The sequence below is a fragment of the Dasypus novemcinctus genome, chromosome 16 (assembly GCF_030445035.2).
Source record: "Dasypus novemcinctus isolate mDasNov1 chromosome 16, mDasNov1.1.hap2, whole genome shotgun sequence".
NCBI lineage: Eukaryota > Metazoa > Chordata > Mammalia > Cingulata > Dasypodidae > Dasypus > Dasypus novemcinctus.
In genome coordinates this window covers 48,924,986-48,949,293 of record NC_080688.1, presented here as the reverse complement: position 1 = coordinate 48,949,293, position 24,308 = coordinate 48,924,986, and the positions used below count along the sequence as shown (strand labels likewise).

General features: G+C 34.7%; 1 protein-coding gene across 1 annotated transcript in view; it reads left to right on the top strand.

Moving 5' to 3' along the window:
• Positions 1–24,308, top strand: part of CCDC178 (coiled-coil domain containing 178) — a 530,711-nt gene that overhangs the window by 120,318 nt on the left and 386,085 nt on the right. Inside the window, exon 10 of the mRNA XM_004479016.3 lies at positions 12,042–12,184. Within this exon, the coding sequence (XP_004479073.2) occupies positions 12,042–12,184 (143 nt within the window). The remainder of the gene's footprint in view (positions 1–12,041; positions 12,185–24,308) is intronic.

The following is a 24,308-nucleotide window of genomic DNA, read 5'->3' as shown; positions in this document are numbered from 1 at the left end:
AAGAAAAGAATGGAAAAAATAGAACAAGGTTTCAGGAAACTAAATGACAGCAAAAGACATGCAAACTTTATGTGTCATGTGTGTCCCAGAAGGAGAAGAGAAGGGAAAAGAGGCAGAAGGAATATTTAAAGAAATAATGGTAGAAAATTTCTCAACCCTATTGAAGGACATAGATATCCCTGTCCAAGAAGCACAATGTACTCCAATCTGAAAATAATCCAAATATACCAAATCCAAGACACATACTCATCAGAATGTCAAAGGCCAAAGACAAAGAGAATTCTGAGAGCAGCAAGAGAAAAGCAATGCATAACATATAAGGGATATACAATAAGATTAAGTGCTGATTTCTCACCAGAAACCATGGAGGCAAGAAGAGTGGTCTGATACATTTAAGATACTACAAGAAAAAAACTTTCAGCCAAGAATTTTATATCCAACAAAACTGTTTCAAAAATGAGAGTAAAATGAGAATATTCACAGATTAAAGAAAAAATTGAAAACACAATCATTTAATTTATTTGGAAGGGTAAGGTGTCCTGAATAGCCAGAAACATCATAAAAAGGGAAAATGAACCCTCATCTCCAGACTTTAAATCATAATACCTACCTTAATAGTAAAAACAACATGGTACTGACCTGAAGACAGACACAATAGACCAATGCAACCAAATTTATGGTTCAGAAACAGACCCTCACAGGTATGGTCAAGTGATTTTTGACTAGCCTGTCAAACTCACACAGCTTGGGCAGAATAATCCATTCAACAAATGGTGTTGAAAGAATTAGACATCTATAGCTGAAAGAAGGAAAGAGGACCCTTCTCATACCTTATCCAAAAGTTAACTGAAAATGGATCAAAAAACTAAAAATAAAAGCAAGAACCATAAAACTTCTAAAGAAATTATTGGAAAATATCTTCAAGACCTGGTGATAGGTGGTGGATTCTTAAAGGAGATAAGAGAAGGACTGAGTGGACTACTGATGTTTAATGTATGTAGAAGTTTTAATTAGCTTTACTGTAAAAGTGTGGAATTGTATAGAGTGGATGGTAACACACAGTGAATAACAGCTAGTTTATAAATGGGGATGTGACTGAAAATAGTAGTTTAGTTATGTGAATGCCAATTGAGAGAATGCTTGAGAGTAACCTAGGAACTGGATAGCACAGTAAACCAAGAGGTGGGTGAGAATTGTGGTTGATGGTACAGATGCAAGAGTGTCCTTTGTTAGCTAGAACAAATGTATGTCACTACTGCAGGGTGTTGGGAATGTGAAGAAGCATGGGAAAAATACCGCTGGAGTGACTTATGGACTGTGGTTAGTAGTAATAATATAATATTCTTGCATCTATGCAAAAGATGTACTGTGTCGATACTGAGGCCGTATGGAATATGTGAGCCAAATGTACACTATGGACATGGTAATAATCAGATGATATTATTTTTTCTGTAGCAAATGACACAACACATTGCAGTGTGTTGATGGAGGGGTGTTGTTTGGGAATTCTGCACAGGTGCATGATTGTTTTATAAGTTTACAGCTTCTGTCAAAAAATATATATATTTAAAAAAACAGGGTGGGTTGGGGGAAAAACACACCAAATATAACATAAGAACTATGATCAGTAGTAAGATTTTGTCAGTGTTCTTTCATAGTTTGTAACAAATGTCTCATGACAATGCAGGTTGTTGGTGGAGGGTTGATGTATGGGACACCTGTATGATGTTATGCATGTTTGCTTTGTAAGTTCGCAACTTTTACTGTACACTTTATTGTTTATGTATGTTCATATATAAATGATATAAAGATAATAATTGGATTGGTTAGGGGAGAATACTTTGTTTAGTAGTAATATTTTGACAATGCTCTTTAATTATTAGTTAAAAAGTTTTAAAAACAATGCAAGTTATTGGTAGTAGGGTGAGATGTTATGTATGTTTGATGTTTTTATGTTTCTTTTGTAAGTTCACAACTATTATACATTTATTGTTTATGTAAAAAAATTTAAATAGGCCATCGGAAAATATAAGAAATGGTTTTGTGACTAAACTGTAACTTCCAAGTTACATAATATTCATATGCAATTAAACTTTTTTAAGAATATAGAAAATGTCTGAAAGGTACCCAAATCATATCTAGTAAAGAGCATTACCATTATAATTATGTAAATGTTATTCAAATAGAAATTAATAGATTCTAATCATGGATATATATGCAACCATTTTAATGGAGTGGAACTAATTAATACTAATATTTAATTTAAACAAAGGTACAGTATGGTCTAAAATAGTTTATTGCAGGGTATGTTATGAATAAAATATTTTTCTGTCACATTAATGAACTTATAAAGGAGATGCCTTATAATTGTTTCACACTGACTCAAAAATTAAATAATAAAATTCATGATTTGTTACTTTAAACTATCTTGATAAGTGGAGAGTAGAAGTAAATTTCCTTTTTGGAAGAATTTTTATGAGAAACTAAGACCAAAAATGAAGAAAAATTTAGAAGATAAGAATGGCTTTTTATTTCACTTCCATTGTGACACATTATTCTAATTAATGCAGTAAAAACAAAGATATTATTAAAACTACGTTTTTGGTGAAATAAGTAATGCACATGAGAATGGAAAAGGAAAATTGTATCGTTGTTTGCAAATTATTTCTGATATAAAAATCCAAGAGCTAAATTAAAATTTAATACAGAAAATTGGAAACAGTTGCGACTCTAGCAATTGGATGCCTGCCTCCCATGGGAGATCTTGGATTTGGTTCCCCATGCCTCCTAAAGAAGACAAGCAGACGCTGCAACAAGCAGATGCTGCAATGAGCAGACACCATAACCACCACAATGAGCAGATGTCACAACAAGTAGGCACTGCAACCAGCAGACGCCGCAACCAGCAGATGCTACAACCAGCAGATGCCACAACTAGCAGACGCTGCAAACAGCAGACACCACAACCACTGCAATGAGTAGATACCTCAATGAGTAGACGCCACAAACAGCAGATGTTACAACCAGCAGATGACGCAAAGAGCAGGGAGTGGAAATGGCTCAAGCAGGTTCATTTCCTGGTGCCTCCTAAAGAAGATGAGCAGAGAAAAGCAGACAGATGAAGGAGCCCTCTCAGGGGTGGGGGGGGGGGGTAGGGAATTAAAATTAAAAAAAATAAAAAAATAAAAAAAATTTAATACAAAAGTAGAATTCAGGAAGTTAGCTTGAGAAAGAAAAATGAAATAAATTATTTTCTTTTCTAATTAGCAGTTAGAAACAGAAGCTATAATTGAGAAAATATATTAATCAAAATAGCAAAAAAAATAAATTTTATAAGGTCTATGAAGAAAACTCCAAGTGTCACTAGAAGAAGTTAAAATAGCAATTACTAAATAAAATATCAACTGGGATACCTCAGTACTCTCCTGATACAAGTAATCTAAAAATGTGATCGATGTCCCATAAAAATGGAATGATACTGTATATTTTCAGAAATTGATGAATTGATTTTTTTGGTATAGATGATAGAAAAATATGAAAATAATTAAGGAAGATAATTTGTAATAAATTATCTACCTAATAGGAATAACCATAAAGCTTCAGTTATTAAAATAAGAGTTGGATTCTGTTTAAGATATAAAATGCCTGATGGACCATTGATCCTATCCCCGAAGTGAGAAAAAGTCAGATAACTAAAAAATCATAAATTTACTGAACCCATAAGAGAGCTGAGGTCTCAGGGAAATCATATTACTTAAATTCCAAGGAGGATGGGACCTTAAAAAGAGTTAGAATGTGCAAATTATCTCATGTGGCAGAGCACATGTAGTAAGATGGAGCCACCATATAAATGGAAGCAGAAGAAAAAGGTTGAAGTGAACTATTTGAAGAGATTATATCCTAGAATTCTCCAAAAATCTTGAGTGATAAAACTACAGATTTGGAATGAGCAAACAAAACCAAAGCAAGAATCAAACACCTAAATGTATAGGTGAAAAATAACTATCATGGTATAAGCTATAAATGTTATATCCACACTACTGAAAAGCCAAAGATGAGAAATTTATAAAAGCAAACTGGGGTGGGGAGGATTTAAAGAAAAAGTTAAAAAGAATCGCAAACAACTTGGCATCTAAACAGTGCAAGCCAGAAGAAAAGAAATTATAATTTTAAAGTACTGAAAATAAAAATCAGTCAACTGAGTACTTTACACCCATGAAAAACGTACTTTAAAAGTAAAAGGTGAAGGGGAGTTTGTGTAGCTCAGTGGTTGAACGCCTGTTTCCCATGTGCGAAGTCCTGGGTTCAATCTTCAGTGCCTCCTAAAAAAAGGTAAGTAAAGGTGAAACAAAAATTTTTTCAGAAAAAGAAAATCATAGAAAAGAACATTCATTTCCAGCAGACCAGGACTAAAAGAAATGTTAAAAGAAGGTCTTTAGGCAGAAAGAATATAAAACAAGACAGAAATTTGGATGAAAATAGAAGTATATATAAATTATATAGTTTTTACAAATCACTTTAAAAGTCATTTGACTATCAAAATAAAATAGCAACAAAATTTTGTTGTGCTTATAATAACTAAAAATAATGAAATGTATGGGAATTTAAATGAAGAAATAACTATATATTTAACTAGAAATAATTTAAAAATAGATGAAGAAATATAATAAATAAGCTAATAGCGTAAGTAAAAAGGGATTAGGAAAATAGTCCAAATGTAGACAGAAAACAGAAAAAAATATAAAAGAGATAGGAAAAATCAAACAAATAGCAAAATGACCTATTTCAGTCCAACCATGTCAATAATTTTATTAAATGCAAATTGTCTAAATATTTAAATTAAAAGGCAGAGTAGTCCATGTGGAGAAAAGCAAGTATAACTATTTACTGTCCATATTAAACTCAGTTAAGTATAAATACATAAATAAGTTAAAAATAAAAGAATGGAAAACAATATATCATATAAAATTCATCTAAAGAAAGCTAGCAGAGCTATGTTTATATCAAACAAAAGTATCAGAAATAAAAAGGAAAATTATATAATGATAAAGTAAATTCATCCAAAAGATACAGCAATGCTAATCAAGGAGTTTTGGAATAAATGAAACAAAAAATTGGTAGAACTGAATGGAGAAATTGACACATCCACAATTATGCTATGATACTTCAGGTCTCCTCTCTCACTAAGCAATAGAACAAATAGATGATATATAGAAATCCTAAACAATTATGATCTAAATAATATTCATAAAAATTCTTCCCAAAAAAAGAGAATACATATTCTTTTGGGGTACACAAGTAAAATTCACCAAAATGAACCAAAGTCTGGACAATAAGACACACTTCAAGAAATTAGAACAAAAGTTAAAATATATTTGGTCTAAACTAAAAATCAGTAATATTAATATATCTGGAATAAATATCCAACTAATTGAGTATTCAACACACATTTCTAAAATAACCCATGAATCAAAGAGGAGGTCAAAAGAGAAATTAGAATCAATGAAATTAAAACAGAAAAATAAAGAAAAATCAATGAAATTAGAAACTATTTCTTCTAAAAGATCAATAAAAGTGATTAATTGCTAGCCAGATAGATCAAACAAGAAGAGCAACTATAAAAACTGAAAGAAATGACATCACTGCAAATTCTATTATTTATAGGATAATGATGTAATATCATAAACAATTTTATGCCCATAAATTCAACATTAAATAAAATTAACAATTTTCTTAAAAAACACAAATTTACAAAACTGTCTCAAAAAGAATTAGAAGGTCTGAATTTGCCTATAACAAATAAAGAAAATGAGCTAGTAATTAAAAACCTCTCTCAAAGGAAACACCAGACTCCAGTGGCTTCATTGGAAAATTCTACTAAGTATTTAAGAAAGAAAACATTCTACCCAAACTTTTCCAGAAAGTAGAATAGGAGGATGGTTCTGATCTGTCTTATTCACTCTATCGGTGAAGGACAGATCCCTTGCCCTAAACAGTGGATGTCTGAACACATAACACTTGACACTGAACAGATGTGAATGACAGCAGTTTAGTTTATTAATTATATATACTCATAGCCCAGAAGAGGGCCGCATGAGGATTGAACTCAGGAAGAATGAACCAGCAGGTCTGAAGTATACAGACTTTGTAGTCTATTTCAAACTGGTTTCTGTTTGAGGATATGATTTTTTTTATTAAGTAATTCCACAGGCTGGAAGGAAAGTAAAACCTATTAGGTTGAGGAATGTATCAAGTGCAGCTTGTCTAGCTAATAGTGGAATTGATTGAGTGGGGAGCTGAACAAAGGGGTCATATCCAGCAAGAGCAAGGTAGCTCATGGTTAGGTTTTGGAGACCCTATAAGAGGTTCAAAGATGTTAAAGTTTAGTTGAAATTTAGGCCTTACAATACAGGGGTCACAACTCAACGTTGTTTTTTAATAACAAGGTCAGCATTATTCAAATAATAAAGGAAACATTGGAAGCAATAAAAATGTCCATCAACTAGTAAATGAATAAACAAATTGTAGTACATTCATAGACTGGAATATTTTCACAGGAATAAAAAGGATCCACTATTGATTTATGCAACAACATAGATTCATTTCAAAACATTTTAACAAGTTTAAAAACTAGGCCTGTGTTTCTCAATGAAAGAGATATGTATACATACATGTCCCAGTCTTGCCCAGTCAGAGCCCTGGACCCAGAACATACCCTTACCTGAAGGCTGGTCTTCAAGCCTGAGGCGTGGCCATAGATTTTTCTTCCAATCTGGGATTATCTTTTCCCATTCCAGTTACACAGTAAATAAACATCTCTGTATTAAGTGTGCATGACTTGTGGCACCTGGCCAATCATAAGAGAATATCTGTTCCTGGCAGGGAAGGAGAAGGGTCCCTCCCCCCCCCCCCACTGGACACAAGGGGGGCATGGCATGCCATTACCCTACTTTTACTGTTAGAAAGGGACTTGCTTTCCATGGGAGACAGACCCCATTGTGAAGCTGGCCTTGCTCTGACTTCTCTCTATGTCAGTAAAGCATGTTCCAGCCAGTGCTTATGCAATGTTGTGGTTTTTTTAATTTTTAATTTTTTATTGAAGTATATCATTCATACATGAACATGCATAAACAATAAGTGTATAGTAAAGATTGTAAACTTAGAAAATAAACATACATAACATCACACAGGGGTCTCATACATCACCCCTCCACCAACTCTTTGCATTGCTGTGAAACATTTGTTACAAACTATGCAAGAGCATCGTCAAAATATTGCTACCAACTATAGTCCTTATCTTACATTTGGTGTATTTTTCCCCCAACCCGTACGATTTTTTTAAAATATATTTTTGTTACAGATATCATGAACTTGTAAAACAATCATACAGATGTGTAGATTTCCCATACAACTCCACACCCTGGTGAAATATTTGTTACAAATTATGAGACAATATCACCAAACTATTACCACCAATCATGGTCCATTGCATACATTTGGCACACATTTTCCATACACCTCCAATATCAACACAGTACAGCTTTGGCATTGATGCAAGAACATTACAGTATTCCTGTTAACCACAGTCTATAGGTCACTTCAATTGTAGTTTTCCCATGTTTCTCCATATTCCCATCACCCTGCAATAGTGATGTACATCTGCCATAACTCACAGAAGGACTCTTGCATTTGTACCCTTAACCACAATTCTCAACCACCTTTGGGTTCAATATGTTATTCAGTCCCTAGATTATTCTTTAACTTTCTTTCTATTAACATTTACTTCCCCAGACTTCCTTTTTTCAGCCACAATGTGATACCATGGGTGAGTCTTGAAGACATATTACTAAATGAAGTAAGCCAGATATGAAAGGACAAATATTGCATGGTCTCATATTACCATGCCACTCAAGGGTGTCCCCTGTGTAGGGGTGCCCCACACGCAAGAAGTGCGCCCCGTAAAGAGAGCCGCCCAGCGTGAAAAAAGTGCAGCCTGCCCAGAAATGGTGCAGCACACACAGAGAGCTAATGCAGAAAGATAATGCAACAAAAAGAGACATGTATTCCCAGTGTCGCTGACAAGAATACAGGTGGACACAGAAGAACATGCAGCAAATAGACAGAGAGCAGACAACTGGGGGGGGGGGGGGGGGGAGAAATAAATTTTTAAACTCTTTAAAAAAAAAAAGGAAAGTTCTAATAAAACAATTAGGCAAGAAAAATAAAAGAAAAATAAAAGGCAAGAAAAATAAATATCCAAGTTGAAAAGGAAGACGAAATTATATCAATTTTCAGATGGCATGTTCTTATAATTAGAAAATACTAAATAATCCATGAAACAAACTATTAGTGCTAAGAAGCAAATTCAGCAATCTTAGAGGATACAAGCTCAACATGCAAAATTCAAATGTATTTCTACAGACTAGCATTGAACTATCTGAAAATAAAATTAGAAAGCAATTACATTTAAAATAGCATTGAAAAAAATGAAATACCCAAGGCTAAAATTTTTTTTAAAGATTTATTTTTTATTTATTTCTCTCCCCTTCTGCCTCCCCTGCCCCCCGCCAATTGTATGCTCTCTGTGTCCATTCGCTGTGTGTTCTTCTGTGACTGCTTCTATCCTTATCAGCAGCACTGGGAATCTGTGTTTCTATTTGTTGAGTCATCTTGCTGCGCTAGCTCTCCATGTGTGCGGCATCATTTTTGGAAAGGCTGCACTTTATTTCACGCTGGGCGGCTCCCCTTATGGGGCGCACTCCTTGCATGTGGGGCTCCCTTACGCAGGGTACACCCCCGCATGGCACGGCACTCCTTGGTGCATCAGCACTGGGCATAGGCCAGCTCCACACGGGTCAAGGAGGCCTGGGGTTTGAACTGCAGACCTCCCATGTGGTAGGCAGAGACCCTATCCATTGGGCCAAGTCCACTTCCCCATAAAGATAAAATTAATCAAGGATGTGTAAGGCTTATAACTGAAAACTACCAAAGAGTGCTGAAAGAATTTAAATCAGTGACTCATAAATTGTACCACTAAAAATTGTTAAGAAGGAGAACTATCTAAACCAATATACAGATTCAATGCAATTTGTAACAAAACCCCAATGGTCATTTTGCAGAAATGGAAAATTTTATCCTAAAATTTATATGGAATTTCAAGGGACCCCCAAGCAGCCAAACCTATCTTGGGGATAGGTGTAGACAAACACTTCATTATTTTAAAACTTACTACAAATTTACAATGATGAAAATATGTGATAATGTCCTAAGGACAGACACATAGATCAATGGAAGAGTTGAGATTCCAAAAACTAAATCCATACATATATGGCCAATGAACTTTTAACAAGGTTGCCAAAGACAGTAAATGTGAAAAAAAATAGTCTCTTCCACAAGTGGTACTGGAACAACTAGAAATGTACCTGTAAAACAACTTCACACCATATAAAAATTTAACTCAAAATTAAAGACCTAAATATAAGAGCTAAAACAATAAAACTCTTAGAAGAAGACATTCAGATAAATCTTCATGGCCTTGTATTTGGCAATGGATTCTTAAATCTGACATCAAAAGCACAAGCAACAAAATTTAAAAAGTAGATTAATTAGGCTACTTTCATTCAACATTCAAACTCTTCCAAAAAACTGAAGAGGAGGGAATACTTCCTAACTCATTCTGTGAGGCCAGACTCACCCTATCACCAAAGCCAGATAGTGAGATCATAGGAAATAAAATTACAGACTAATATCCCTCATGAATATATATGCAAAAATCCTCAATATACTAGCAAACTGAATTCCACAGCACATTAAAAGAATGGTACACCATTATCAAGTGGAATGGATTTATTCCATGAATGTAAGAGTGGTTCAATGTAAGAAAACCAAATAAAGTAATACACCACATTAATAGAACAAAGGAAAAACAATGATTATCTAATTGATGCAGAAAAGGCATTTGACAGAATCCAGCACCCTTTATTGATCAAAATACTCAGAAAACCAGGAACAGAAGGAAATATTCTTAACATAGAGCATATATGAAAAGCCAGCAGCAAGCATTCATACTCAGTGGTGAGCCTAAGATCAAGAACAAAAAAAGGATGCCCACTGTCACTATTGTTATTCAACATTGTACTAGAAGTTCTACATAGAACATTTAGGCAAGAAAAAGAGATAAAGGGCATCCAAATTGAAAAGGAGGAAGCAAAACTTTCCCTATTTGCTGATGACATGACATGATGCTATATATATAGAAAATCATGAAAAATCAACAGCAAAGTTGGGTCATGTCAATTTTCCTTCAATCAATAATAAAAGCTAAGTAAATTAAAAAATCAGAAATTTAAAAAATATATTGTTAGATTACCATACAATATTAGCAATAATATTAATTAAAATCTATTAAAATTTTTAAAAGATACATATTTTATGACAATTATAAATTCTTAATGAAGAAAATAAAATACAATGTAAATATAAAACAAATTCCAAGACAGGGAGATTTGTCAGTCATACCAAAATTATTAAGAGTCATTAGATGCTAATAAAATTTACAAAGGCAACCATTTTGGTCTGTCAATTTAACAAATATTTAAGAAAAAATAATTTAAATGTTGGTAAGGATTTAGTGGCAAATTTTCTCCCCATTTCCCCTAGTGATTTGACAAACAATGTTCATAAAAGTATTTTAAATATACTTTATTTCTTCCGATTCAGCAAATTCTCCTTTTGAATGCATTTCATGAAAATATAATATTTAAGGGTGTTTGATTTACCTACAGCTTTTAAATTAACACTTAGGTTTATGTCATGTATCCATCATAATGTTGTGCCTAACAAGTTGTGCATAATGAACTTCAACTGAAGATGAGCTGAATGATGTGTGATATGAGAGAATATTTTGTAGAATTAACCCTGTGATGCATAGATGGATAAATGTATACATGATAGATGGTAAGTCGATTGATAGGTAGATAGAGAGGTAAATGATAGATGGTGATGATTATAATGGTGATAACGATAGATAAATATATATATGGATATATGATGGATAGATTAGATAGATAGACAGATGATTGCTGGATAGTTGATACCTGGATAGCTAGATACCTGGCTAACTAGCTAATGGTATGTAGGTTGTTAGGTAGATAGATAAATCAATCATTAGATAGATGGATTGTTGTTTTTGTTTTATTAGAGAAGTTGTGTTTACAGAGCAATTATGCATAAAATATGGGATTCCCTTATATCAACACCTTACATTGGTGTAGAACATTTGTTAAAATTGACGAAAGCACATTTTTATAATTGAACTATTAACTATATGGTATAACTTAGGGTTTGCTGTGTTGTGCAGTTCTATCAATTTTCATTAAAATTCTTTTTCTAGTACTGTATATACAATCTAAAATGTCCCCTTTAAACCATGTTCCAATAGCTAACACAAAGCTGTTAATTATGCTCACAATGTTACCATCCATTACCATCCATTACCAAAACTTTTCCATAGTCCCAAAGAGAAACTCTGTGCATTTTAATACTTAACTACCTAACGCTATTCCCACTACATCCCCTGGCGATTTATATTCTATATTCTGAAACTATGAATTTGCTTATTCTAATTATTTCTCTTCTGTAAGATCATACAATATTTGTCTTTTTGTGTGTGGCTTATTTTCATTCAACATGATGTCTTCAAGTTTCATCCATGTTGTTGCATGCACGAACTTAATTTTTTATGAATAATATTCCATTGTATGTTTATATACCACATTTTGTTTATCCATTTATTGGTTGATAGACACTTGGGTGCCTTCCTTCTTCAATAACTTTTATATGTCCCCAACTTTGATGTCTTTCAGGAAACCTAAAACTCTGCCTTGCTAAGCTATAGACTAAATATGAGAAGGAAATGAGTGCAAAGAACTTTTTAATCTAAATCAAAACTACTCTAATTTAATTCCTTTGATCTTTCCATTATATTATTCTTTGTATTAGCAATTATCTGCCTATATAGAAAGAATATTTTTCATTTCTAGGTAATGGAACTATACAAACAAGTTCATGGAGAACTTGAAGAAGCTATAGAAAACTACAAAAATGTAAGAGTGAAGGCTAAGGAACTTAAAGAAGACATGGATAAAGATATTAAAATTGATGAAACAAGCATAGAAATGTTCAAGTAAGAATTTTTCAGTTACAACACTTAAAATGTTTTAAAATATTATATTAAATTTTGAGGTAATATATACGCATATATATATGTATGTACATATGTCCCTGTGCAAAAATTCAGATAAAGATGAGAAAGTATTTTAAATGGTCAACTCTATATCTATGTCATCACCAATTATATATATATATACACACATGTAAATATATTAAAATAAATACACATATATATGTGTTTAAAATCCTAAAACTGCCTATGGATATGGGATAACAATATATCTCCCTGCAATTAACGTGTAAAAGTGATTTTTTAAAAATTTCAGTGTAGATTATTACTTAGAACAAATATCAATAGATTAATTAAAAACATAACATTTAATTATTTTAACTTGCATTTATTCTATTTCTGGAAACATGGAATATTTAAATAATATATTTTGACAAATTATATTTTTATTTTATTTATTAAGGTACCTGAATTTGTTGAATATGTTTGTGGTCTATTTGTATTTATTTATTTATTTCTTCCCACCCCCTTGTTGTTTGCACTTGCTGTGTCTGTTCATCTTCCTTGTTTCTTTAGGAGGCACCAGGAACCAAACCTTGGACCTCCGATATGGGAGGAAGACACCTAATTATTTGAGCCACTTCTGTTCACTGCTTTGTTGTATCTCTCATTATGTTTTTTCTTCTTGTGTCTCTTGTTGTATCATCTTGTTGCATCAGCTTGCTGTATCTACCTATCATGTCAACTTGTTGTCTTGCTCATCCTCTTCAGGTAGCACTGGGAACCTCTTCTCTCTGCTTTGTTGTCTCTCATGTTTTTCTTCTTGTGTCTCTAGTTAGGTCAGCTTGCCCTGCCTGTGCATTGCTCCAGCTCGCTGTCTTCTTTAGGAAGCACTGGGAACTGAACCAGGGACCTCCTATGTGGTAGGCAGGAGCTCAATAGCTTGAGCCACATCTGCTTCCCCCAGTTTCATTTTGTTGAATTTAAATTCTTTGTGGTGCTCTGTGATGTTACATTTTTATTTATTCAAATTAATCTAATATTTATGATAGGCAAAGCTGGTGTTCATTATGGAATTAGCATAAAATAAGTAAAGAACAAAAGTTTTGCACAATCCTACAATCTAATAAAAGATTAAGGTATCTTGATCTCCTCATGTCCAACATATATTTCAACATGTCCTTAGACATCAGTTATTAAAAATATCTTCTATAACTCAATCTGATTTGTTGTATTTTCATTATATTTGGTTGATTATATTTTCTAATTTCCATCTTTTATCCATGGGTTGTTGAGAAATGTATGTTTTAATTTTCATTGCAAATCTTTAGTTATTTTTTATTATTGCTTTTCAGTTGAGTTGTGTTTTGGTCATGGAAAATATATAATTTCAGACCATTGAAAACTGAATTTTAGATGATAGTTTAGTGTCTTATTTTGTGACAGGACAGCCAATGCAAAGTACCAAAAAGGAGTTGGCTTTTATAATGGGAATTTTATTGGGAGTTAAAGCGTACAGTTCTGAGGCTATGAAATATCCATATCAAGGCACCAAAATCAGCTGCTGGTGGATATTAGGCATATGGGAGAACTCGTCTCCTCAGCTTTGATTTGTTTCTTGGGCCCAGCCCCTCAGAGGCTTCTTTCCATGACTCTGTGTTCTGTTGATTTCAGCCTCTCAGTGTTTGTATGCCTTTTTGCAGCTGTAAGCAAACCTGGAGTCCTCTCTCACACATGGCCAGGTCAAAATGGAGCACTCCCTTTTCCTGAGTGTCTCTTTCTCTCTGTCTTCATTTGTATAAGACCCAACCTGTGTCAAACCTCACTAACATAGTCCAATCAAAAGGACCCCACACCTACAGGTATGGATTAGTTAAAAAACATAATCTTTTTCTTTTTGGAATTCATAGAAGAACTTCGAACCGTCTCATTCAGTGACATGATTTTTTTTTTTAATATTACTTGTGTACTTGAAAATAATCTTTCTTTACCTATTGAATGTATTATATTTTCTTCCCATTTTTTCACTAGGTCAATTTACTAATAATGGGGTTAAACTTTCTAAATCCTTTTATTCAAAGTGTGGTCTGTGGATCAGCAACATAAGTCTTCTTTAGATTTCAAATGCAGAATTTCAGCATGTAATCATTCTATAAGTCTTAACCTACTTTGTAAGAGTCTGTACTTTAAAAATATCCTAAGGAGTTGTTATGGAGCACTACTGTATATCAATAATGATTATTTAAATTACTTTTTCTATCAAGTATTGAGAAACAGGTGATACAATCTTCCATTAGGATTTTATCTCTGGACATTTTTTCTTAATTCCACGAGTTTTTGCTTCATATATTTTGAGGCCATCTACTCAGATGCCTATAAACTTAAAACTGTTATATCTTTCTCATGAATTGATTAACCTCTTTCAAGTAATGGATTGACTTTCTTTGACTCTTGGAATACTTTTTGCCTAAAATCAATTAATGTATTTATATGATGTGGTGGTTTGAAACTGCATGTACCCCAGAAAATCTTGTTATTAGTTATCCATTCCTGTGGGTGTGGACCTCTTGTAACTAGGATCTTCTGATGTGGCTCCTTTAGTTATGTTGTGACACCACTTTCAGGGTGGTTATTAATCCATTTACTGGAGTCCTTTATAAGTGAATGAAATTCAGACAGAGAGAAAGCCACAGAAGCAAAATGTTGAAAGAAACAAAACCCAGAAGAGAAGTGGAGACCACCAAATGCCACCATGTGCCTTGCCTTGCCATGTGTCAGACAATCCAGTGATTACCAGTAGCTAGTCTTTGGGAAGAGAGAATCAGCATCAATTTGGACATTATCATGGACTCCATACTGTAAGCTTGTAAACTAATAAATTCCCATGGTTAGAGTCAACACATTTTATGGCATTTGCTTTCAGTAGCCTAGCAAACTAAAACAGGTTTTCATACAGAAGAGTGGGGCGCTGCTATTGCAAATACCCAAAATGTGGAAACAACTTTATAATTGCCTAATTTGGGGCTGGAAAAATTGTGGTGCTTGATAGAAAAGGCCTAGATTTCTTTGAAAAGACTGCTGGTGGAAATAATGGACACTAAAGGTACTTCGAATGAGGCCATAGGCAAAAATAATGACTGTGTCATGGCAAACTAGAAGGAAGGCAACCCTTATTTTAAAGTGGCAGAGAACCTGGCAAATTTAGTCCTGATGGCAGATTCAAGAAAGAATTTCAAAGTGATGAGCTTGGATATATAGCTGAGATTTCTAAATTCCTGGAAAGTGCTACCTGGCTTCTCCTTACAGCTTACAGTGAAATTGGAGAGGACAGGATGAGCTGAGAACTGAATTTCTGGATACAAAGAAACCAGAAATTAATGACTTGGAAAGTTCCAAGCTTCTGGAAAATGAGTTCCCAGAGAATAGCGCTCCATATGATGATTTATGTGAACATGGATCCAGGCAGCCATTTCAGCACAAGTGAGGACTGGAAATGCCATTATCCAGAAAGTTCTTCTGTCTGATGGTTTGCACCCCTGTGTACTAATATGCAAAACCAACAAGTTTTTGCAAGATCTATGTGAATGGAACCACTGCCAGCCTGTACCGAAGGGACAGAAAAGGGACAGATTGAAGGAAAAAGACACAACCATGGAAGCTGAAGCCAGGGCTTAAGACATCTTCTTGGACCAAGAAAGCAGATCCGCCCATGTGTATGGGAAGGTTAGTATGCCTTGGCAGCTGAAAAGGGCAGTTCCTCCACCCTGCTGTTTAGGAAGAGTGTTACCATCCCAGTTTTCTCAGATGCCTGGGGATTGTGGAGAATCTGGCTGCCATTCTGATGTTTGATGAGGGTGGAACCTTCAACTCAGTATTCAGGGAGAGCAGCATCCCATTATTTAGGGAAAGAATGGCCACTGTGCAAGCACTTGGGAAGGGTAGGGCTGCTGCTTCATTAGGCCTGGAGGACAAAACATTGTTTTATAGATGACTCTTAGAACTTAAAATCTACTGGAGGGAGTGGATGTAGCTCAGTGGTTGTGCACCTGCTTCCCATGAATGGTTCAATCCCTGGTACTTCCTTTAAAAAACAAAACAAAACAAAACAAATGGAGTATCCTCTTCAGAGATTTGGAATTGTTTGAGACCTGTGATCCCTGCTTTCCTTCCAATTTCTCTCATCTGGAATGAAAATATTTATCCCATGACTGTCCCTCCAATGTATATCGGAAGCAGATAACTTATTCTTTCGGTTACACAGGACAATAGATTGAGGGGACTTGTGTCCCAAAACATACCACAACTATAGTGGATTTTTTGGAAATTTATTTTTATGTCAATGTTACAAATTACTCAACACGATACAAACTACAATAACAATAAATCTGCCTTAGTCAGTGGTTACACTCCCCCCTTATTTTTGTTCATTCTTCACTCTTGAGGTATTTGAGACAATGTCCACTATGACTGCTTCAGCCCAAGAATGGACATAGATATTATGTGACAGAGGAATGGAACTGTTTTACTTGCAGTTGAAGATACTCTTTCTTTTGGGATCGCACCGGTCCATCTTCATTGCTCTGTTAGTTGTCTAGGGCATGCCTGAAAAACTGGAGAGTAGAAGTTGGCTGCTTATCTGCTGGGTTTCAGGGCTCAAGTGGCATAGGAACAGTTTGAGGGCTTTAAATCTCTGAGAAATATACATGAGAAGTATATGGAACATATAGGTTCAAATAAAGAAAGTAGAAGAATCATGATTAAAGGATTTATAAGTGGGTACAACTATGTTAAATTGTGTAAGCATCTGATATATTCCCAGAAGAGCCCTTCAAGTGGGTGTTGATTTTATATGGCCACATGGCTTGCCTTTGGTGTCCAGATGTCCCTAGGGACCTCAGGAACACTTTTGTTTGAGAATTTTTTTATTGTGGCAGTTTGTGAAGTTTTGCATAACCTCCAGAATGACATTCCAACTCACTTTGAAATCTCTTAGCCATAAAAACTCTATTTTATTTAATATTTCATGCTTTTGATCAAGGTCTTTATCCAAATGCATTGCTGATTAACACTTGTTAATAATTCCTTAGTACCAGGGAGGCTCATCCCTGGGAGTCATGTTCCACATGGTTTGGGATGGTAGTGAGTTTATTTGCAGTTTGGCTTGGCAAGGGGCCACACTTGAGTAACAAGGAGGATTTTAGAGGTAACTCTTAGGCAATAATTATCATTAGGCTTACTTTCATTATTATAGGAATAAGGTTCATAAGTACAAGCATTAAGCATTAAGATTGAAGACGATTTATTAGCCTGTTTTCCTTTATTAGAGAAGTCTTATATATTCCAGAGCTGTTGGCCATCTTATTTGAGAAAGTAGCAGGACTTTTTCTAGCTACTGTGAGGGCCTCTGTATATCCAGATAATATACCTATGGCAACAAGGACATATTTATATCCCAAGGAAGTATGTAGATATGAAATGTTTAAGATGCTTAAAAAGCCCTGTCTATTCAGACACCTAGCCATGCCCACCTTTACCTTCTTACCAAGGTAATGTTAACTGATAGGTAGAACTTAATTTATATACTTGCTTTGCTTCTCATGTAAAGTTCTTTTTTTTTTTTTTTCTGAAGATGAAGCTTTGACCTGCATCTGGCTGCATGGACTTACAGAGAAGCCTCAGAGTAAAATAGCATAATTTAAAAAGGAAATTTTGTTGTGTCTGTAACATTATAAATGAGATTTTTCTAAGAATAAAAAACACATTTCCATAACCTGCCTATTGCTTGTACTTAACATTGGTGTGGTATTTTTGTTATAATTGATGCAAGAATATTAAAATGTTACTGTCAACTATAGTCCATATTTTGCTTTGGATGCATTTTCTCTCAAATACTACCCTATTATTAACACCTTGTACTAGTGACATACTTTTGTTTTAGTTCCTGAAAGTACATTCTTATATTTGTACTATTAACCACAATCCTTGGCGAACACAGAGTTCACTGTGTTTTTACCATCCCATGTTTTATCCTCTAGATTTTCTTCTAGGTACATATATGACACAAAACCCTCTTTCAGCCATGCTTATACACATACTTTACTACTGTTAATTACTCACAATAATGTGCTATATCACCTTTGTCCATTTCCAAACCATTATGATCACCCTAATTATAAATTCTGAACAAATTATGCCTCAGATCCCCATTCTCTACCCCCATTCTAACTCCTGATAAACTGTTCTAAACTCTACCTCTTTAAATTTGATTATTTAATTAGTCCATATTCATGAGATCACACAATATTAGCCCTTTTGTGTCTGGCTTATTTTATTCAACATAAGGTCCTCAAAGTTCATCCATGTTCATTCATTCCTTCTTACAGCTAAACAATATTCTATTGTATTAATATGTGTATACCACATTTTGTTTGATGTGTGATTCTGTTAGTTGCTATTATAAATAGATTTAAAAAATTCCTCCAAATTTCTCATTACCAGTGTATAGAAACATTACTGATTTTAATGTGTTGATCTTATATACCTCCACTTTGCTGAACTCATTTATTAGGTCTAGTAGCTTTGTTATAGTTTTTTTTTAAGGTTTCTATGTTTAGAATCATGTCATCTACAAATAATGAAAGTTCTAATTCTTCCTTTTAAATTTGGATGCATTTTATTTCTTTTTCTTGCCTAATTTCTCTAGGAAGAATTTCTAACACAATGTTGAATAAGAGTAGTGACAGTGGGCATTCTTGTCTTGTTCCTGATTAGAAGGAAAGATTTTGTTATTTCACCATTCAGTATGATGTTAGCTTGGGTTTTTCAGATGTACCCATTATCATTTTGAGGAAGTTTCCTTCTATTCCTATATTTTGAAGTGTTTTTAATCAATAAAGGATGATGGATTATGTAAAATGCCTTTTCTGTATTGATAGAGATAATCATGTATATTTCTTCTTGGATTTATTAATGTGGTGTATTATATCAATTAATTTTCTAGTGTTGAACCACCTTGTATTACTGGGATAAAACCCACTTGATCATGGTGTATAATTCACTTAATGTATTGTTGGATTTGATTTCCAACTATTTTGTTGAGGATTTTTACATCTAAATTAATTAGAGACATTGATCTGTGATTTTCTTTCTTTTCTTTTTGTAAAATTTCCCCTCCCCCTCCCCTGCCCTGCCATTTTTGCTGTCTGTGTCCATTTGCTGTGTGATCTTCTGTATCTGTTTCTCTCTTTTTGTCTTCTCTTTTCATCTTTTTTCCTATAGGATTCACCAGGATTCAATCCTGGGGACTCTGTTGTGGAGAGAGTTTCCCTGCCAATTGTGCTACCTCAGTTCCTGGTTTCTGCTGCATTTCACCTTGACTTTCCCCTTCATCCCTCTTTTGTTGCATCATCATCTTGCTGTGTGACTCCCTTGCATGGGCACTGGCTCATTGCGTGGGCACTCGCTTGATGCGCTGGCACTTGACTTGCCACATGGGCACTGCCTCGCCACATGGGCACTGGCTCACCATGCAGGCACTCATGTGGGCACTCAGCTCCCATGTGGGCACTTGTGTAGGCACTTGGCTTACCACGTGGGCACTTGGTGTCCCATGCAGTCACCCACATGGGCACTCAGCTCGCCACATGGGCACTCAGCTCATCACGTGGGCACTTGGATCACCAGAGGGCACTGGCTCACCATGCAGGCACACTTTCTCTTCTTCTTTTTCACCAGGAGACCCCAGGAATTGAACCCAGTTCTCCCATATGGGAGGTGGAGGTCTTATCACTTGAACTATATCCACTTCCCATAATTTACTTTTCTTGTAGCATCTTTATCTGCCTTTGGTATTAAGATGCTGCATAGAATGACTTAGGTAATTGTCCCTCTTCAATTTTTTGGAAGAGATTGAGCAGGATTGGTATTAGTTCTTTTTGAAATGATTGGTAGAATTCACCTGTGAAGCCATCTGGTCCTGGGCTGTTATTTTTGGGGAGATTTTTAATGACTGATTCATTATTTGTGATTGGTATATTGAGGTCTTCTATTTCTTCTAGTGTCAGTGTAGGTTGTGTGTTTCTAGGAATCCATCCATTTCATTTAAGTTGTCTAATATGTTGGAATACAATTTTTCATGGTAACCTCTTATGATCTTTTTATTTCTGTGGTGTCAGTGATGATGTCCCTTTTCATTTCTTATTTTATTTATCTATATCTCTTCTATTTTTCTTTGTTACTTTATTTTTTTTTAAAGATTATTTATTTAATTTCCCCCCTCCCCCGGTTGTCTGTTCTCTGTGTCTATTTTGCTGCGTCTTGTTTCTTTGTCCGCTTCTGTTGTCGTCAGCGGCACACGGGAAGTGTGGGTGGCACCATTCCTGGGCAGGCTGCACTTTCTTTCCGGCTGGGCGGCTCTCCTTATGGGGCGCACTCCTTGTGCGTGGGGCTCCCCTACACGGGGGACACCCCTGCATGGCACAGCACTCCTTGCGCGCATCAGCACTGTGCATGGGCCAGCTCCACACGGGTCAAGGAGGCCCGGGGTTTGAACCGCGGACCTCCCATGTGGTAGACAGATGCCCTAATCACAGGGCCAAGTCCGTTTCCCGCTTTGTTACTTTAGCTAAGGGTTTGCCAATTTTATTAATCTTCTCAAAGAACCAGCTTTGGTTTTGTTAATTCTATTGTATTTTTATTCCAAATTTCATTTATTTCTGCTCTAACATTTTTTATTTCTTTCCATCTGCTTGCTATTTCTAGTCATCTCTTATAAGACCACTTTTTGTCCCTATGTGCCTTGCTTATTCACAGTCAACATAATATTTTCGAGGGTCTTCCATGTTGCAACATCTCATAACTTTATTTTTCCTCATGGCAAATAATATTACCTTGTGTGTATGTGCCTCATTTTGTTCATACATTCATTTATTGGTGGACATTTAGACTGTACCTAGCTTTTGGCTATTGTGAATGATGCTACTATAAACATTGTTATGCAAATATCTGTTTTCACTCTCCTTGGCAATGGGGTTGTCAGTTTAAATGGCAATTTTATATTTTATATTTAAATATTTACTTAAATATTTTCTCTTTAACTCTTTGAGGAACTTCCATGTTGCTTTCCACACTGGCTGCACCATTTTACATTCTGTTGCATTGACCTAGTTAGTCTATCATTGTTCTAGTACACACCCCATTTTGATAACAGTGGTTTTATAATATATTTTGAAATCAGAAAGTGTCAATCCTCCAACCCTCTTCTTTTTCAAGATTGTTTTGTCTATTTAGGTCCCCTTGCAGTTCCATATAAATTTGAGGATAGGTTTTTCCATTTCTGCAAAAAAGCCTGCTCAGATTTTAAGAGTGATTGCATTGAATTGCTTTGGGTGATGTTGACACATTTATCAATGTTAACTATTCCAATGCAGGAACATGGATTATCTCACCATACATTTAGTTCTTCTTTAATTTTTTTCAGCAGTGTTTTTTATTTTTCAGTATTTAAGTCTTTTGTATTCTTAGTTATATTTATTTCTAGATTTTTTTCTTTTAGATGGTACTGTTAACAAAATTATATTATTAATTTCCTCTTTGTATTGTTCATGACTTGTGTATAGGAATATAACTATTTTTGTATGTTGATCTTGAACCCTGCCACTTTACTCAGTTAATTTATTAGGTCTATTAGTTTGCATGTGGATTCCTTTGCGTTTCCTATGCATTTCAGTTCATGTCATCTGCAAAGAGAGGTAATTTTACATTTTCCTTTCCAATATGGATGGAATTGCCTTTTATTACTTTTTCTTATCTAAATATTCTGGCAAGAACTTCCAGTACAATATTGAATAGCAGTGGTGAAAGTGGACCTTGTCTCATTACTGACTTTAAGGAGTAAGCTTCAGTCTTTCACCACTGAATATGAAATTAGCTGTAGGTTTTTCATAAGAGGCTTTTATTATGTTAAGAAAGTTCCCTTCTAATTCTACTTTCCTGCCAGTTTTTTTTTTTTAAGAAAGGGTGTTGGGTTTTGTCAAATGCCTTTTCAGCATCTATTGAGATTATCATGATTTTTTTCCTCTTCATTCTATTTATGTAGTGTTTTACACTAATTCAGGAGTTCCTAACAAGGGGTCTGTAAGCTTGAATTGAAAGTCAAAAAAACATTATTCTTGTGGGGATGGGTTGGTGCGGGTGTGATACAATTATTACATAATACATAGTATAATGCTTGGACTTAGTAAGGGGTCCATGGTTTTCACCTAACTGGCAAAGGGGTACATGGAACAAAAAAAGTTAAGAACCCCTGCACTGATTGATTTTTTGTATATTGAATCACTCTTACATTCGTTGAATATAGCCTACTTTTTTGTGGTGTGTAATCTTTATAATGTACCATTGAATTTTGTTTGCTAGCATTTTGTTAACAATTTTTGCATATATGTTCATATGGGAAATTAGTCTATAATTTTCTTTCTTCTGATGTCCTTACCAGGCTTTGGTATCAGAATAATGCTGGCCTCATAAAATGAATTAGAATTCCTGGAAGAGTTTGAGCAAGATTCTAATTAATTCTTCATTAAATGTTTAGTAGAATTCACCAGTGTAGCCATTTGGTCCTGGACTTTTTTTGTTGAAGGTTTTTGATGATTGATTCAACCACAGGTTTGTTTATGTTTTTTATTTATTCTTGAGTCAATCTGGGTAATTAATGGATTTCTAGGATTTTTTTTCCCATTTCTTCTAGATCTCTAGTTTGTGCATAATTGCTCATAAGAGTCTCTTGTAATCCTTTACATTTCTGGAATGTCAGTAGTGAAAGTACCAATGTCCTTTCTGGTTTTAGTTATTTGTATCTTTTCACTTTTTACTTTGTCAGTCTAGCTAAAAGTTTGCCAATTTTATTGATTTTTCAAAGAACCAACTATTTGTTTTGTTATTCTCAATTTTTTTTCTATCCAGTAATTCACTCATCTATGCTCTAATGTTGATTATTTCTTTTTTGCCTGCTAACCTTGGGCACCTCTTGATGTTTTAGTTCCTCCAGATATAAAGTTAAGTTATTAATTTGAAATCTTATTTCTTTTTTAATATAGCCATTTGTCTTAGTTTGGTATAGGTCTTCTGATACAAAGAACCGTGAATGAGTTGGCTTTTATAATGGGGATTTTACTTAGGGTAAAAACTTACAATTCTGAAGTCATGAAATGTCCAAATCAAAGAGATACTTTCTCACCAAAGTCTGTTACTGGTTTTACTGGTGTCCTGCGAAGGTGGTGGTCTATCTCTGCAGAGGTCCCTGCCTTCCTCTCCATAATTTATTGTCTTTTGAAGCTCAGCTGTGGGTAACCAGGCACAGAGCTTTTCTCTTATGGGACTTCTCCTCTCAGTCATCAGCTGCTCCACTTTCTGCCTGAGTTCAGCTGTGGCTATCAAGCATATGGCTTATCTCTTCAGCTGCTCTGTGGATCCACACTCTTGGGGACTTCATGCTTAAGCTTTGGCTGCTAGCAATCCTTGATCCTCTCTCACATGGCAGGATAAAAAAATGAAGCTTCCTTGCTCTTTGTGTATCTCTGTGTGTGTGTGTCTGTTTATATCAAACCAGCAGGAGGGGGAGACCCAAGCTTACTCACACCTCACTCATATAGTCTAATCAAAAGCCCTGAATTGATCTTATCAGGAAATCTAATCAAAGGTCCCTTAACTGAATTTAATGCAGTCAAAGCGCCCACACCCACAGGAATGATTTAGTTCAAGAACATAATCGTTTTCTTTTGAGGATTCCTAAAAGAATTTCAAACTGTCACAGCATTCATAGCTATAAATTTCCCTTTGAGCACTGTCTTCACTGTATCCTTTTGGTTTTTGAATGTTTTGTCTTTATTTTCATTTGTCTCTAAGTATGTTCTAATTTACTTTATAATTTATTCTTTAACCTATAGTTGCTTATGGGTATGCAGTTTAGTTTTCATATATTTCACATGTTAAATTCTCCAGTTTTCTTTTTGGTGTTGAGATCTAGCTTTATTACATTGTGTTCAGAGAGGTTACTTTTCATGATTTCAGTATTTTTAAATGTCCCGAGGCTTCTTTCATGCCCTAACATAATGGTCTATCCTAGAGAATG